General features: G+C 42.7%; 1 protein-coding gene and 1 pseudogene across 8 annotated transcripts in view; one reads left to right on the forward strand and one right to left on the reverse strand.

The window, feature by feature from the left end:
* Positions 1-17,732, forward strand: part of LOC102912248 (fatty acid-binding protein, heart pseudogene) — an 87,551-nt pseudogene that overhangs the window by 9,262 nt on the left and 60,557 nt on the right. The window lies entirely within an intron of this gene.
* Positions 7,980-17,732, reverse strand: part of LOC102924806 (uncharacterized) — a 179,241-nt gene continuing 169,488 nt past the window's right edge. For 5 of the 7 annotated variants that reach the window (XM_076578215.1, XM_076578214.1, XM_076578211.1 and 2 more), the window contains one exon: positions 7,980-8,489. In XM_076578215.1, coding sequence (XP_076434330.1) covers positions 8,161-8,489 — 329 coding nt within the window. In that variant the 3' untranslated portion in view covers positions 7,980-8,160. Of the gene's footprint in view, positions 8,490-14,087; positions 14,421-17,418; positions 17,477-17,732 lie in introns of all 7 variants that reach the window. The other 2 variants (XR_013053239.1, XM_076578213.1) reach the window with 2 other exon arrangements.

The raw sequence follows: 17,732 nt of genomic DNA on the forward strand, positions 1-17,732 counted from the left end.
TATCAGCCATGGGTTCCCCTATTCTCCCCCCTCCACGCCCTCCCCTTACCCCCAGCCCACCCTCCATTCCCACCTCCTCCAGGACAAGTCCTCCCCCGAGGACTGTGATCAACTTGGTAGACTCAGTCCAGGGAGGTCCAGTCCCTTCCTCCCAGACTAAGCCAAGTGTCCCTGCATAAGTTCCTGGTTTCAAACAGCCAACTCATGGAATGAGCACAGGACTTGGTCCCACTGCCTAGATGCCTCCCAAACTGATCAAGCCAATCAACTGTCTCACCTATTCAGAGGGCCTGATCCAGCTGGGAGCCCCTCAGCCTTTGGTTCATAGTTCATGTGTTTCCATTCATTTGGCTATTTTTTTTCAATAATTGAGTAAAACTGAAATTGATTATATGCCACAGTCATCCTAGGGACCTCCATGCTATATATATAGCCTCTATGGTTCTATGGGTTGTGGTCTGATTGTTCATTTTATATCTAGAATCCACCAATGAGTGAGTACATACCATAACTGTCTTTCTGGGTTTGGGTTACCTCACTCAGGATGATTTTTTCTAGTTCCATCCATTTGCCTGCAAATTTCATGCTTTCATTGTTTTTCTCTGCTGAGTAGTACTCCATTGTGTATATGTACCACATTTTTTTCATCCATTCTTCCGTTGATGGGCATCTAGGTTGTTTCCAGGTTCTGGCTATTACAAATAGTGCTGCTATGAACATAGCTGAGCATGTATCTTTATGGTATGTATCAGCATTTTTTGGGTATATGCCCAAGAGTGGGATGGCTGGGTCTTGAGGTAGTTCGATTCCTAATTTTCTGAGAAACCGCCATACTGATTTCCACAGTGGTTGTACAAGTTTACATTCCCACCAACAGTGGAGGAGTGTTCCCTTTGCTCCACATCCTCTCCAACATTGGTTGTCATTGGTGTTTTTGATCTTAGCCATTCTAACAGGTGTAAGGTGGTATCTCAGAGTCGTTTTGATTTGCATTTCTCTGATGATTAAGGATGTTGAGCATTTCTTTAAATGTCTTTCAGCCATTTGTAGTTCTTGTTTTGTGAATTCTCTGTTTAGCTCTTTAGCCCATTTTTTAATTGGACTGTTCAGTGCTTTGATGTCTAGTTTCTTGAGTTCTTTATATATTGTGGAGATCAATCCTCTGTCAGATGTGGGGTTGGTGAAGATCTTTTCCCAATCTGTTGGGTGTCTTTTTGTCTTATTGACTGTGTCTTTTGCCCTGCAAAAGCTTCTCAGTTTTGAGAGGTCCCATTTATTAATGGTTGTGCTCAGGGTTTGTGCTGTCGGTGTTTTATTTAGGAAATGGTCTCCAGTGCCAATGCGTTCAAGAGTGCTTCCTATCTTCTTTTCTATTAAGTTTAGTGTAACTGGATTTATGTTTAGGTCTTTGATCCACTTGGACTTGAGTTTTGTGCATGGTGACAGATATGGATCTATTTGTAATCTTTTACATATTGACATCCAGTTATGCCAGCACCATTTGTTGAAGATACTTTCTTTGTTCCATTGTATAGTTTTGGCTCCTTTGTCAAAAACCAGGTGTTCATATGTGCATGGATTAATGTCAGGGTCTTCAATTCGATTCCATTGGTCCGTATGTTGGTTTTTATACCAGTACCAAGCTGTTTTTATTACTATAGCTCTATAGTAGAGTTTGAGGTCCGGGATGGTGATGCCTCCAAGGGTTGCTTTATCGTATAGGATTCTTTTAGCTATCCTGGGTCTTTTGTTTTTCCATATAAAGTTGAGTATTTTTCTTTCCAAGTCTGTGAAGAATTGTGTTGGGATTTTGATGGGGATTGCATTGAATATGTAGATTGCTTTTGGTAAGATTGCCATTTTTACTATGTTAATTCTGCCTATCCATGAGCATGGGAGATCCTTCCATTTTCTGATATCTTCTTCAATTTCTTTCTTTAGAGATTTAAAGTTCTTATCAAAAAGGTCTTTCACTTGTTTAGTTAGTGTTATCCCAAGGTATTTTATATTATTTGTGGCTGTTGTAAAGGGTGATGTTTCTCTGACTTCTTTCTCAGCCCTTTTATCTTAAAAGATTTTTTTTAATCACAATGCAGTTATTATTAATAAACTAAGGATGGGGGAGTATGATTCAGCACAATAGGGATGTAAAATTCTAGAATTGTGCAAGCAATTTGCACGGGCATGTGAGCAACTAACAAATTCACAAACAATGAGACAGATGGTAAATGTGTAATCAGACCATGTCATGTCCCTCCGACAACCCCACCTCACCTCTCTCAAAGATCAGGGAACCCAATTCCTTAGCCAGTGTTTTTACAAAGTCCCTGCCTAGGGCTCAGATTTACTTTCCTGACTCCTGTCCTACAGCCATGTGGGCTTCATTTCCAATTCATCTCATAGATCTGTCCAGGTGGTGTTCTGTCTTGGCTCTTATTCCTTAACCCCACAGACAGTTTTCACTTTGTCTCCTTTCCTACTGATGACTGCTTAAAAGTCTGGGACACTTCCCACGGATCACCTGCAGTCTAAAGCAGCCATCCTGCCCCTCTCCCAGATCCCAGTTGCTCATGGCTATCATGTCCCTGTGTCCTTGAACATCCATCCCTGTGGCTGTGATGGCCTGGTCTCTGCATCTCTCCCCTCCTGACCAGTGCCACAAGTAGAACCTTTGTTGTTGTTTTTCTTTGTTTTAGCAGAGCTTACATGAATTTATTTTTTATTTTTATTTTTTTATTTTTTTTATTTTTATTTTTATTTTTTTGGTTTTTTGAGACAGGGTTTCTCTGTGTAGCGTTGCGCCTTTCCTGGAGCTTTCTTGGTAGCCCAGGCTGGCCTCGAACTCACAGAGATCTGCCTGGCTCTGCCTCCCGAGTACTGGGATTAAAGGTGTGCGCAACCAACGCCTGGCCTAACATGAATTTATTAAGGAAAAGTGAAAAGGAGTTCTCAAAGGTAGAGAAGCCCCAATTGAGGATTACTGAAATATCTAAAAGTCCCCCTCCTTTTATTTGAGACAAGGTTCCCCCTTCCCAAACTCCTTTTCCCTTTGTCGCTGTCTCTCTCTCATACACTATATATATAGTGTATATATACTATATATACATACACTATATATACATACACTGTATACACACATATAAATATACTATATACATTATCTATCTATCTATCTATCTGTCTATCTATCTATCTATATTGCCAGAAACGCACAAAAAGTTCAAGTTAAAACTCATGACAATCTTCCTGCCCCCACCTCCAGAATGTTGAGATTACAGGTGTTTGCCACCATGTCTAGTCATCAATAGAAACTTCTCTGATGAAGGTGTCATTATGTATGTGCTCTGTACAGTATTGTAGCCTGTTTTAGCTCTTAAAATGTGGGTAGTACAAGTAAGTAAAAAAAATTTTGAGATAGGGTCTCTCTCTATACTCTTGGCTGTATGAGAACTCACTATGTATACTAGGCTGGTCACAAACTCACAGAGATCTTTTGCCTCTGCCTCCCATGTATTGAGATTAAAGCTATGTGCCATCATGCCCAGCTATATTGGTTAAATTTTTTAAAGATTCATTTTTATTATTTCTTAAATTATATATGTCTCTGTGTGGCTATGAGCACCTGGCATGTGCCTGCTGAGGCCAAAGACATCAGATTCCCTAGAACTGCCATTACAGGCAGTTCAGAGCCACCTGATGTGGATGGTGGGAACTGATGATACATCCTCTAGAGGAGCAGTACAGGCTTTTACCCACTGAGCGGTCTCCAGCCTCCAGTTGAGTAAGCTTTACTTTATTTTTTCAACAATTTGATTTTAATTATTAAAACATTACACATGACTACAGTGCTGGATGGTACCCAAGTATAGGTTATATTTTCCTTTGAGGCAATTTAAGTGTGGATAGAAGAGATGAACAAATGAAAATGTAAGGATATGTAGAGATGACTTCATCATTCAGGGTTAACAGGTAAGAGGGTAGGAGGCATTATCTTAAAAATTGACATGTGAGAATCAGGGGTGATGGATCCTATCTGTGATCCCGGCACTCATAAGACTGAGGCAGGAGGGTTGCCATGAGTTTAAGGGCAGCCTGGTCTACATAGTAAGTTTCAAGCTAGAAAAGTTTATCTAGTAAGACCCTATCAATAAAGGAAAAAGCAAAATTTGGTACAGTTCTATAATCCCAGCATTGGAGAGGCTGAGGCAGGAGGACTAGCAATTCTGAGCTAGCCTGGGCTATTAAAAGAGGAAAAATATAAAGAAGCAAACCAAAGTAAGTGACTTTCTTACTCTTGTCATAAACTCTCTACTACTGTCTGTGAACCTGTGCAGGCCATGGTGCTCATGTGAGGGAGAAAACAACTATCAGAGGTTGTTTTTCCCCTTCCACCATTATTAGGAGTCCAGGATCAACTCGTGTATCTGATTGGCCAAGCACCTTGATCCCTGAGCCTTGTCAGGATGATGGAATTTTTCTTTGTTAACTAGAGCTGTAGTCTTCCTGAGTCACTACATTTTAGGGTCAGCTTTGGCATCCTCTGAAGGTTACTCATCACTTGCAGGGGAGTACTGTGTGATGACAGGACTCAGGTATGAGACCAGAATTCCCAGTTCCTTACTAAAGAGCTTCATTTGTAGGAATATAGGGATAGCACATTGCCAAAGCCCACCCCAACTGAGCCTCTGCTGCCCTCTCTGAAACAGTTCAACTGCTTCAATTCATGTTATTTTCACCAAAGCAAGAACTCATTGCCCCCCTGCACTACTAGGTACTCACTGAGTCACTCCATTGTTCCTCAACACCGCCACTTATTCTCAAGCTTCTATCCATAACCTGAAATCCCCTCCAAATGGTCTCCTAATGTCCCAGAGTCCTCTGCCAACTCTGCTTACCACATAAGTCAGCCATTTCCCTTCACTTCCTACTCACATTAGAATGCTGATAGTGAGACTGGAGAGATGGCTCACAGTAAAGAGGGTCTACCACCCTTGCAGAGGACTGGAGTATGGCTCCCAGCACCAACCTCAGGTGGGTCACAACCACCCTTAACTCCACCTCCAGAGAATCTGAGAGTTGAGAAGGCTTCTGCTTCACATGATATATATATCCATACAGGCACACGAATATACACATAATTTAAAATAATAATTATAAATCAGGAAGGCAGACAGTTAAAGCTATAAGATATTCATGGCTACTATAGCAAACACTACTAGAATACTAAGTGTTTACTGATTTTACATTTATTGCATAGCTACAGTGAATTATATATAATTCTATGAATTTTTGTATATATCTGGGAATCAAAGACCCCTGATCTCATGAAGTTTGTATTTTTTTTTTTTTGGTTTTTTTGGAGACAGGGTTTCTCTGTGTAGCTTTGCACCTTTTCTGGCACTTGCTTTCTAGGCCAGTCTGGCGTCAAACTCACAGAGATCCACCTGTCTCTGCCTACCAAGTACTGGGATTGAAAACATGTGCCACCACTGCCTGACATGAAGCTTGTATTCATGTTGAAAAGTAGTATGTTAAGAAATACATTAAAAAAATTAGCTGGGCAGTGGTGGTGCACGCCTTTAATCCCAGCAGTCTGGAGGCAGAGGCAGGCAGATCTCTGTGAGTTCGAGGCCAGCCTGGGCTACCAAGTGAGTCCCAGGAAAGGCACAAAGCTACACAGAGAAACCCTGTCTCAAAAAAAAAAAAATTCAGCAGGTAGCTCAGAGTGGTTAAGGAGTTCACCCTCAGTCACACAGGAGGAGGGCTGCAGACAGACAGCAGTCTTAACCATCTTCCTCGTGGATGAACAAGTGAACCAAGGGGAAAGACACAGACAGCAGACAGCAAGCTGTGGGAGCTTTAGTATAGGATGGAGGGGGGTGGGTGCAATTTGAACTTGGTTTGCCAGGCTACATGGACTTTCTAATGCTTTTCCTGAGAAGGTGGGATGTGAGCAAAGCTGAAGAAGATGAGGCCAACCAGAGACAGAGAGATGTTACAGGAGAAGAAAGAGGGAGGGCAAAGGTCCAGATGCTGGAGAGTGCCTGTGGCAGGGGAGGGTAAAGGGAGGGGCAGCAATGCAGAGGATGAAGGGGCAGGCTGGGTATGGGACTCAGGAGACACTTCTTGAGGTCTCTCCTTTCACAAAAACACAGTCTTTGCTGGGGTTTAGGGGTGCCAGGACCTGGTGCCCTCTGGGGAGAGCTCTGACTGCTAGGCTGCCAAGCAAGGACACCTTAGGGTCCATGGCAGGAATTCAGTGTGGAAGAGACAACAGAAGGCAACATGATCAATGAAACCAAGACACTCATGTCAGTGTGCCCAGAAGGCAGTGCAAACTGGACTTCCTGTAGGCTGGACATCTAAAGAGGATGAGTTCCTCAGGCCTGAGCAGGGCATGATGGGAGGGCATGTCAGCAGAGAAGGGAGGAGCTGTTTCCACCGAGGGCTTGGGGGGGATATTCTGGGTTTTGGTCATGTTCAGTGTTAAATATTTGGGGCCACATAGAGGAGGAAGGTCTGCGATAAACATACACTTTGGAGTAACTGGCTTAGAAATGGTGTTTGATAGGCAGAAGCCGGAATGTGGTTGGTATACTGGGGAATGCCTGTGCTGATGGGGAATGTCTTTACTGAGGCTGTTCAGATTTTTTGGGTGCTGAGGCAAGGCCGTGGGCATGGGCTTCCTTCAAAGGGGCAACTGAGAAGACATGTCCACAGGCAGAATCAGCTCAAAGAGTAGAGCATAAAGACATGGAGGACGCCGGGCAGTGGTGGCACACGTCTTTAATCCCAGCACTCAGGAAGCAGAGATAGGTGGATCTTTGTGAGTTCGAGGCCAGCCTGGTCTACATAGCCAGATCCAGGAAAGGCACAAAGCTACACAGAAAAACCCTGTCTTGGAAACAAACAAACAAACAAACAAATAAAGACATGGAGGGCCTGAAAGTCAAGATTAAACAATGGTAAAGCGACCAGCAATGATCCCAGGTCAGCGCTGCAAAGGTCAGGGTGAGGTTGGTCCAGAGGACCTTGTACCTGGAGGGCCGGTGACCTTCCCGTGTTGGAGACATCAGTGAAAATGGATGCAAGGAAACAGAAAACAAGGCAATGGCAGGAAACCCAGAACTGAGGGTCTGTGGACTGAAGCTCTCTCCTCTCCACACAGCAGATGTCTAAACAGCTGGACATGAGCTCAAGATCCCTAAGACTGTGACCTTGAGTGAGTAGAAGAGCAACCTAATGGGGGAGGGATAGAATGCTGAAGATCAGAGCCAAAGTTATCTCAAGGTATCTTAGATCTTTGAATAGCCATTAGGTACTAAGCTGAGCTTCTAGCAATCTAACTTTAGATAAAACTTGAAATTCAGGCTGGGTTGACTTCAGCTGGCTCCACCCATTCTGAGGCTGGGAAGGCACTAAATGCAGCATCTTCTGACCAGAAATCTCTGTGGCTTGCTGTAGCGCTGACCTTGTGACTCACAGTGGTTGGTTAGTTTTTTATTTATTTACTTATTTTTGTATTCACTAAATACAAAATGTGGTACACATACACAATGGAGTACTACTCAGTAGAGAAAAACAACGACAGCATAAAATTTGCAGGCAAAGAAATGGAACTAGAAAATATCACCCTGAGTGAGGTAACCTAGACCAAGAAGGACAAACATGGTATATACTAACTGTTGGTTAAGCGGCGGTGCTTGGGGCCATGCTGATGAAAGAGAACGCTGGATGTATTGGTGACGGAAGAATCATGAGCCATGGTTACCTTTCTAGAGCTTTATTTGGAGAGAGAAGAAGAGAGAGAGAGAGAGAGAGAGAGAGAGAGAGAGAGAGAGAGAGAGAGAGAGAGAGAGAGAGAGAGAAACCACACAGAGAGGAGAGAATATGGGAGAGTTCAGGAGAGAGCACAGAGGGCACAATTGATTTTCAGGCTGGGACACCATCACAGGCTAGAGACGGAATTAAGGACATAATTCTTACATTCTAGACTTTCATTTATTATTAAAAACAAAACAGGTAGATGGGAATAGGGGCATGGTTTCTCTCAAAAACTGCTTCCACCTGATTACTGGACGTTGCCGGGCTCTTGGGGGAATGGGGAAGCAGAGTCTTCCGTGGTAAATGTAGTCATGGGTCCTGCTGTAGTTGTGAGTCTTAATGTAGTTGGGTGTCTTCCTGCACTTGTGGGTCTACTGCAGTTGTAGGCCTTCCTGAAGTTGTAGGTCTACCTGAAGTTGTGGGTCTTCCTGAAGTAGTGGGTCTTCCTGAAGTAGTGGGTCTTCCTGCAGTTGTGGGTATTCCTGAACTTGTGGGTCTTTCTGTAGTTGTGGGTCTTCTTGAAATTGTGGGTCTTCCTGGAGTTGTGGGTCTACCTGTAGTTGTGGGTCTTCCTGTAGTTGTGTGTCCTCCTGCAGTTGTGGGTCTTCCTGTAGGTCTGTATCCTCCTGCAGTTGGGGGTCTTGTTGGAGGACTTGTGGAAATTTCTGGATCTGAAAATCAAAATAAACAAGGATCAGTCAAGCAAGAATAGGCAAGTGCTTCTGTTATACTACCCATGAGAGGCTGTCCCCAGAGAGGCTCCTCTCCTGAACTTCTGTTCTTTGTCATTGACCAACTAGGACTGGGCAGGACCAATAGGAGGCAGCTGCCCTTATCATATGGAGCTGAGAACAGAGCCCATGTTCCTAAGGACACACTGTATAAGGGACGGGTGTCAGATCCTCAGATGTCTAAGCATAGCTGTGAGACTGTGAGATTATGAGGGGCTGGCACTGCTGTCAGTGGTGACTGACTTCACCCACATTTCCAGGCCCAGCATGTTCATTTCAGTCAGTCCCCAGAGGACACAACATACAGCCCTGCATCTTAGCTTGCAGATCCCACACAAGCCCCAACTAAATGGGATTTGCACAATTGGGTAGAGAGTGGATATTGTCTATGGTGCCTTCCAATGTAAGACAGACAAGGTGAATACCACTTATCCACAAATGCTTGGCATAGTTTGAGAATTTAAATCTTGCTTAAATATTTGGAATATATGCATATAGATAATATCTTAAGGTAGGGCTCAAGTATAAACATAGATAGATGTAGCATTCATATAATTACACTTTACATATATAACTTAAAGGGTAACTTTATAAACTGTGGATAATTCTGCATATGATACTTTCATGATGTTGAGTTTCAAGGTGAATTATCAAGTCTATGGTCAAAAGGTTCCAGATTTGGGAGCATTGTAGGTTTGGAATGTTTGGATTAGGCAGGTTCAACCTACAATTCAGAAGTCAACAGCATCCAAAGTGCTGTAAAGATCCAAACAGCTACTGATGGTCTCAGTGTGCAGAGTTCCAGACAGGAGCTAAGGCAAAGTGTTGCTGGGATCACACAGTCAGCCAGGACTTACGCTGTCTGTCTGTGTCAACAGACACATGTGTTCCCTGTAAGTAATCTCCTTTGATCTTGACTGTGCTAACTACAAAATAAAACCTCAGCAACAAGGAATAATTGCTTTAAAAACTCTTCTTTACCTTGAATACAATGTTGTCCCTTAATATTGTGTGTGCTTACCTTGAAATAAAGAAAAAAACTGCCGTGTTTTTCTATGTATAGGGAAGTAGTGGGAGTAGAGCATCCCCCTTAAATTCAATACATTAATTGATTCATTTATTTGTGTGTTTGTGGGATGTCACAAATGTGGATGCCAGGGGATAACTTTTCAGAGTCTGTTCTCTCCTTCCACCATGTGGGCCCAGGGATTGAACTCAGGTCGTTAGGTTTAGCAGTGGGCACCTTTCCCCACTGAGCCATCTCACTGGCCCTCAAGCCCCTTTTATGGAGAGGGTCAGATGAAAGGATTTTTGTCTCAGGGACATAAAAACAGGTGTTCAGGAGCAAGCACTCATGTCAATCAATGAAAGTCACTGCTGACAACTTAGCAAGGAGTGAGTGTGGCTGTGCTGCAGTAAAACTCTTCCCAGCAGCAGGGGGTCTGTTTCTAACCTGGTCTGGTTAGTTTGCTGATCCAGTCTAATGTGTGGGCAGAGGCCTGAGCACAGTACACCCCCTCCCTGGAGAGCATAAATCTCTGAGGTGGAGAAAAGCAAGCATGTGGACAATCTAGTCAGAAGGTCCCTGTGAGAACAAAGCCAGGAAAGAATCACCAGCTCAGGAGTTTTGCTTCTCTTGCCCTGGGGCATTTTTTATTCCCAGGTAGATGAGAAAGTCAAAGGAGCTGATGAGGGTCCCAGAGCAGCTGAAGAGGAAGCTCCATGTGTTTAAATCATGAGAAGATGTGGACTTGGTTGTTAAAGGAGGAAACAGTTGCTGGCTCAGTTAGGGACTACAGTGACTCAGGGTGACTTTGTAAGCACTGACCTGCTAATGAATCTCTAAGCTCCATAAAACCTTCAATTAATGAACTTAAATTAGTAATGCTATGCTGTAATGGCATGCCTATCCCACTTCTGGTGCTGGGGCCCTAACCCCAGAGTTTAGGTGGGAATGTTTACTGGACAACTGCCTTCCCAAGCTACAACCAGAGGCCTTACTAGGTTATTGTGTTTGCAGTTCTGGGACAAAACCCAAGGGTTCAGGCATGATAGACACATTTATACACAGCCCCCAAGGCAGTTTACTTTTTTTAAGGGATTTATCTCTGTGTGTGTTTGTGTGTGTGTGTGTGTGTGTGTGTGTGTGTATGCATGTGTGTTCCTGTTAGATCGTGGGTTTATTTTCATGTGAGTGGGCACCCTTGGATGTCAGAATCAATTAACTTCAGCCAAGTTAGTAACATAATTTCACATCTGTGATAGGCACCAGGAACCGTATGTCTCCTCCCCAAAGCTGTCTCTATACATCATTCCTTCATACTCCATGACTAGCTTCTTCAGGATTCCTTGAGTTGCCTCCCAGCCATAGTTTTGAAAGGCAGCTTCTTGCCCCATCAGAATGGACTTCACCGTAACAAGAGATGTGGCACATTTCTATAATACCATCCCTGGGGAGGCTAAGGTGTGAGCAAGAAGTTCCAGGTCAGCCTGATTTACAAAGCAAGGCCCAGTACCAAAATCAAGAAATCAGTCAGTTAATAAACAGAGATCCAGTAAATTGATTCAATGGGCAGAGGTCGTTGACAGAAACATGTTCAGCTGACTTACATCACTAGAACTCACATAAAATCATAAAGAGAGTACCAAGCACAAGAGTTTGCCCTCTGGCAAATTCATCATTGTATGCAAACCCATCTCATGCACATCACACAATAATAAATGCAGTTTTAAAAATTCAATTGAGGAGGCTGGAGAGATGGCTCAGAGGTTAAGAGCACTGACTGTTCTTTCACAGGTCCTGAGTTCGATTCCCAGCAACCACTAGATGGCTCACAACCATCTGTGATGAGATCTGGTGCCCTCTTATGGTCTGCAGTCATACATGATGTATTCATAATAAATAAATAAATCTTTTTTTAAATAAGTGGCCGGAACTATGTTCATAGCAGCACTATTTGTAATAGCCAGAACCTGGAAATAACCTCCATACCCATCAACTGAAGAATGGGTTAAGAAAATGTGGTACATATACACAATGGAGTACTGCTCAGCAGAGAAAAACAATGACTTCATGAAATTTGCAGGCAAATGCATGGAACTAGAAAATATCATCCTGAATGAGGTAACCCAAACCCAGAAGGTCAAACATGGTATGTATTCACTCATAAGTGGAATCTAGATATAAAGCGAAGAACAATCAATCAGACTACAACCCACAGAACCAGGGAGGCTATATAGCGGTGGTGGTGGGGGGGACGGGACGGGGGACTGGGGACGGACGACACCTTAGGATGACTGTGGCTCATAATAAGTTTTGGTTTTACTCAATTACTGGTCAAACTTCAATCAAACATTTCACTATTAGGATAAGAATTTATACTGTATCAAGCTGATAATAGAAAAATAAATTAATTAATTTAAAAAACATGGCTGGAGAGATGGCTCAGAGGTTAAGAACACTGGCTGTTCCTCCAGAGGTCCTGAGTTCATTTCCTAGCACCTATATGGTGGCTCACAACCATCTGTAATGAGATCTGGCTCCCTCTTCTGGCCTTCAGGCATACATGCAAAGAAAACACTGTATACATAAGAAATTAATAAATCTTAAAAAAAAGTCCTTTTTAAAAAAATCTAATTACACACAAAAATAAATGAATGGATGGATGTATAACTAAATCTAGAAGCTAAAAGACTACAGACTTCTTAATTAAAAAATATAGAGACTGATGGTTTCTAGTATATCTATTATTGATTTCCATTGTCTGTGTGAACCCTTAAATAAAAAGAGATTTGGAACAGCACCAGAAGCCAGGAAGTCCTCATGAGCCTATTGTTTTAGTCAGTGCAAAAAACAAAAAAAAATCAGGATCTGTTCATCAAGGAGGTATAAAACCTGGTTCTTGTGGTATACACCTTTAATTCCAGTACTCGGGAGGTAGAGGCAGGGGGAGTTTTGTAAGTTCAAGGCTAATCTGGTCTACTAGCCAGGACTACACAGAGAAATTCTGGAGGGAAAAAACAAAAACAAAAACCAAGACAAAAACAGAACAGAAAGAAAGAAAGGAAAAAAGGAAGGAATGAAGGAAGAAACATAGAAAGAAGCAAAGACAGAAAGAAAAAAGAGAGAAGGAAGGAAAGAAGGAAGCAAAGAAAGAAACAAAGACAAAGAAAATGTAACGATTACAGATAGGGTTTTCATAAACTTCTGTTAGAACATGGGTTTGCACCCTTAGACCAGATCCCACATTCTGAATAGGTCAAGCCCTACCTTCCTGCTGCTCTCTGATATAGTTAGAGTCTGTCTGCTATGTGCCCTAACAGCAGCCCTGATTTACAGACCTAATCAACATCTCGCTGATCAATGCTTTCTGTCACTTAAGCTATGGTGAACTAAATCACATGATAGGAAACTTCCTTCCTGAATGAAAGAAAAACAAAACAAAACAAAACAAAACAAAAGGAAGACGTGACTACTCCTACTCATGGTGGAAAAATGATTTACTGTAGATATGAGGGAGAAAACAGACAGAGGCGTCCAAAAGGGTCCAGAGTGAACTTGACCAGCAAACTGAACTCCTTATGTGAGGAGAGGGGAAAGCAAGGAGCCAACAGTGGGGGCCAAGAGGTCAAGAACCGAAAGGGGCCTGTCTAGCCAAAAAGGCTGGGTTACATAGGGATGAGCAGCTGGGGGAGGGGCAGCTCAGCCTAGTCCCTAAACTAGAGATTTATGGAGGGGGCGGGGTGTGCCAGGCACTGGCATTGCTGAGAGAATGGCAGCTAGTGTCTGCTTTGATATGTTAGCAAGCACCTTAGTTTGCCTTCATCCTGAGACCTAGCAGCTAACACCTCCACCACTAAAAGATGTAACAAATCAGACTTTCTCCTTGCTCTGGGGACCAGCCTGAGACCCCTCAGGGGGAATGTTGAGAGGATTATTTTGCAGGCTGCTCTCTCAAGAGGATCCTCTGTAGACCTGCCATTCCAATCATGGCAGCAATCTCTCTAGTCCTCCCTCTCTCCCTCTCACATTTCTGCTCTTAATGAAACTCCTCAGGTTGTAAGAGAAGCCCCTCCTTCCCTGGAAGCCTCTTCACCCCCCATCCAGGGATGAACCTCATAGACCATATTTTTTCTGTCTAATGCTCTCCCTCCCAGCTGGAGGTCTGATCTTGGCCTTGAGGCCTCCTCATTCTAACAAAGCTCATTGGAGGGAATTGTGTGTCAGCATCATTTATGGACTAGCCATTGCTCCTCATCTGTTACCACACTATGGGGGAACATGTGAACAGGTATTTAGGGAACCTTCTTCTATATGGACATTTCCAGTTTTAGGCAACAAATTGTGTGATAGGATGTGAGAACTATTTCAAAGGCTCAAGGCAGGGCAGACAGGGAGCAGAACTCTCCACCAATACACAAACATATTTATAGCAACCTTTGGTTTCATTCTTAGAGAAAAACAGAAAATATTAGCACACAGAGGACTAGGGTCCCTTGAAGAAATAAACAAAGGAAATAAAGAAAGCTTACCTGGTTTAATTTCCAAGGAATAGGTCACAAAACGGTAAGATTCAGGAATTGCCACTATACAACAATATGAACCACTGTCACTCTGAACAGCATTCTCTATTGTCAAGGACACGATTCCTTCTGAAATAGGCCCCTTTAGCTGGTATCTGCTGCTCCTCTTATAGTTCACATAGTTTCCATTGGTCGAGATAAGTGATTTAGAACAATAAAAAAGCATACATTCGCCACGGCCCCAGCATGTGGTAGTGACTCCCTCAAGTGTTGAGTAAGTACATGGCAATATGACAGGGTGACCCACCACACCTTCTACTATTATGTAAGAACCCAGAGCACCTGTGATGGAAAAAAAAAAACAAGAGAGAGGGAATAAATTGAGAATCATTACCCAACATTTTCCTAAAATTTTGTTCATATTTCTTTTCAGAAAAATTACGGTAGGGGGTATTGAACTGGAATTTAATTAAGGTATTATAAAACTGAGGCAAGTGCTGTCCACTGAACTACAGCCCTAGTGTGAGGGCCTAGACCTGACTTTACAGGCTCTAGCTTAGGGAAAGGGCCACGATCTCAGACCATCTGCTGTTCACAGTTCCATGAACTACCTCAGGAATGTGGCTCTGAAGATATCTAGATAATCCTGCTGAGTAGTTCAGATTATCCTGTTCAGTGGGTTGTGGTTCCGCCAAAAGTCTAACCCAATGGTTTCAAATGTGTGTTCATGCCCAAAGTCTAGACCAATAGTTTCAGAAATTCACCTTGCGCCATATCCCTTCTACCCAATCATAAGTTACCAATTCCTGGCTTGTGGTTTTTCCTATAAAAACTCTCTACACCTGGGCTGCAGCCACATTTCCTTCCATCTGCTGTGTGGTGGCCCAGGGTGAACCTGAATAAAGGACTCTTATGTCCTTGCATCTGAAACCTGTTCCTTGGTGGTTTCTGGGGGTTTTGAGAAACAGGTACAACACTAGCCTTCTTTATCATTGGTGTGAATGTGTGTGTGTGTGTGTGTGTGTGTGTGTGTGTGTGTGTGTGTGTGTGTTGTTGGGGGGGTTGGAGGGAATGACAACTTAATGTTTGTTGTTATCATTTGGTTTTCTGAGCCAAGATCTCACTTTGCAGCCTTGGCTGTCCTGGAACTTGCTGCATAAACCAGACTTCAAACTCCCAGAGCTTGGCTGGCCCTACCTCTCCAATCCCATGATTAAATGTCCAGTTTTACTATCTGAATTTGAAGACTGTTAACAGTTTCCTCTTAGCATATTCTTCCTCAGTGTGATTACTTAATGGGTAAATTTGTGAACAAAACAACTTGTCTGTTGTATGATATTCACAAAAATTTCTTGACCTTTATCTTATTCAGAGAGTGACTTTCTTTGGAGACAGGGTCTTTTTATACCTTGTCTGTCTGAAAGTCAAGATCTCCCACCTCTGATTCCAGAGTGCTGGGATAGTAATCATTTACCACTGAGACCAGCTGAAATGTTTTTGTTGTTGTTGTCATGGTTTATTAATTTAAAACTTTTAATTTCAAAATCCATGCTATGAGTAATGCTTGTAAACCCAGAACTCACTTGCATACGCAGAACTCACTTGTAAACCTAGAACTCACGTGTATACTCAGAACTTTGGAGGTAGAGGGAGGAAGATGAGGAATTCAAGGCCAGCTTCATCTAACTATTGAGTTGAAGGCAGGTCTAGGATTTGGAGACCTTATGTGAAACCATCCCTCCTCCTCCCCCACAGTGCTATAACAACAAAATCACTAACTCTTCCCACCTCTCCTAATCAAAGAGCAGAGCCAGGGCTTTGGAAAAGCATTGTTGGCTTCAAGGCAGAACCTTAGTAACTTCAAAGCCAGTCTTCAGAAAGGAGAGACTGAGGCTTGTTCTGAATTTTATGATTGACCCTTAAAACACACATAGACACACAAGTGAGCGCGCACATCATAGCGTGCCTGTGGGTACACATACACACACACACACACACACACACACACACACACACACACACTCACACACACTCACACACTCACACATAAACTAAGCAGAGGTCCCTTTTTAAAAGTTAGTGACATTCGAGAACTTGACTAAGACCTACTAACTAGTAAAGTAAGATCACATAGAAAATACACAACTGGGATGGAGAGATGGCTCAGAGGTTAAGAGCACTGACTGCCCTTCCAGAGGTCCTGAGTTCAATTCCCAGCAACCACATGGTGGCTCACAACCATCTGTAATGAGATCTGGCCTGCAGTCATACATGCTGTAAACATAATAAATATATAAATAAATCTTAAAAAAAAAAGAAAGAAAAGAAAAAATACACAACCAATAATATAATGATGCAATTTTAAAACTGAAATGATTAAATAAAATCATTTGTGGGATAATGAAATAAAATTTCTAATACTAATAGCTTCCACAGTGGCCTTTAAAGGAACTCTGAGGGCTAAAGTTGCAGCTCAATGATACAGTGCTTGGCTAGCCCATGCTAGTCCCTGTGTTGTATCCCAGCACAGGAAACAAACAAATAAACAAACAAAAGCACAAAATAATCAACTGTGAGATTCCCTAACCAATCACCTATATACAGCCTAGGCTGTGAGTTTGGGACTTGACCTAGAAAGCACATTCCTTGTTCTATAATGAGTGTATTTCTTACTGGGACACTTAGTACTTGATTTTGCCAAATACTGTTTTGGTTCTTTCTTACTCTTTTAGCTCTTTTGTTCTTTGGGGGCCCGCCACCCAGCTCCCAAATAAATCACCGAAGTTTGGTTTAAAAAGCAAAAACACACAAAGAAATGCAATGAAGGCTGACTTTGAGTAGTCATCATGCATGGAAAGCTCTGTTTGTAATTTTTTATTAACCTTTGACTATAACAGGCATGCATGTGCACTCACCCTTACTTGTCCATAACATGTATGCACATGCAATCATCCTTACTTATCCATCACATGCATGTACATGCAATCAGCTTTACTTGTCCATCACATGCATGTACATGAAATCAGATTTACTTGTCATAGAACCCATAGAAGTGCTCTCACCCCATACTTGTCCATCACATGCATACATGTACACTCATCCTTACTTGTCCATCACATGAATGCATGTGTTCTTACTCTTAACCTAACATGTTCTTGGTGATCATGTTTATTTAGCCATAAGTTTTGAAATTCATACAGATTAAGAAAGTTCTTTGGAGCTACAATTTATCCTGGTTCTCTGCTCACAACATAAGCCATAATTGAAAAGGCCCAAAAATTGTCATCTCTTCTGCCAGCTCTAGCCTCTTCAGCCTCCCCCAGCTCACCTACTCACTTACCTGGGAGAAGTAGTATGAGTCCTGAAATGAAGACTTGAGGGTGCATCATGGTGTTGACCTGCAGGACAACAAGAAGACACTGGTTAACTGTTGCACTCAGCACACTGAATCATGGCATGGATCCACTGACTATGAATCACACAGGCCTCTCTGCTAGGGATGACTGTCCTCTCAAACAGCCTTTTCTTTCCCAGTCCTTCCTCACATTTAGCTATAAAAGAAAACTGAAGGCAGAGACAAGAGTGTGTTCTCTGGTAGAACTCTAAGCAGAGACCAGCCTTCTAATGGCAAAGATGCACTTGCATCTTGATGGA

Source organism: Peromyscus maniculatus, chromosome 8, assembly GCF_049852395.1.
Source record: "Peromyscus maniculatus bairdii isolate BWxNUB_F1_BW_parent chromosome 8, HU_Pman_BW_mat_3.1, whole genome shotgun sequence".
NCBI classification, from domain to species: domain Eukaryota; kingdom Metazoa; phylum Chordata; class Mammalia; order Rodentia; family Cricetidae; genus Peromyscus; species Peromyscus maniculatus.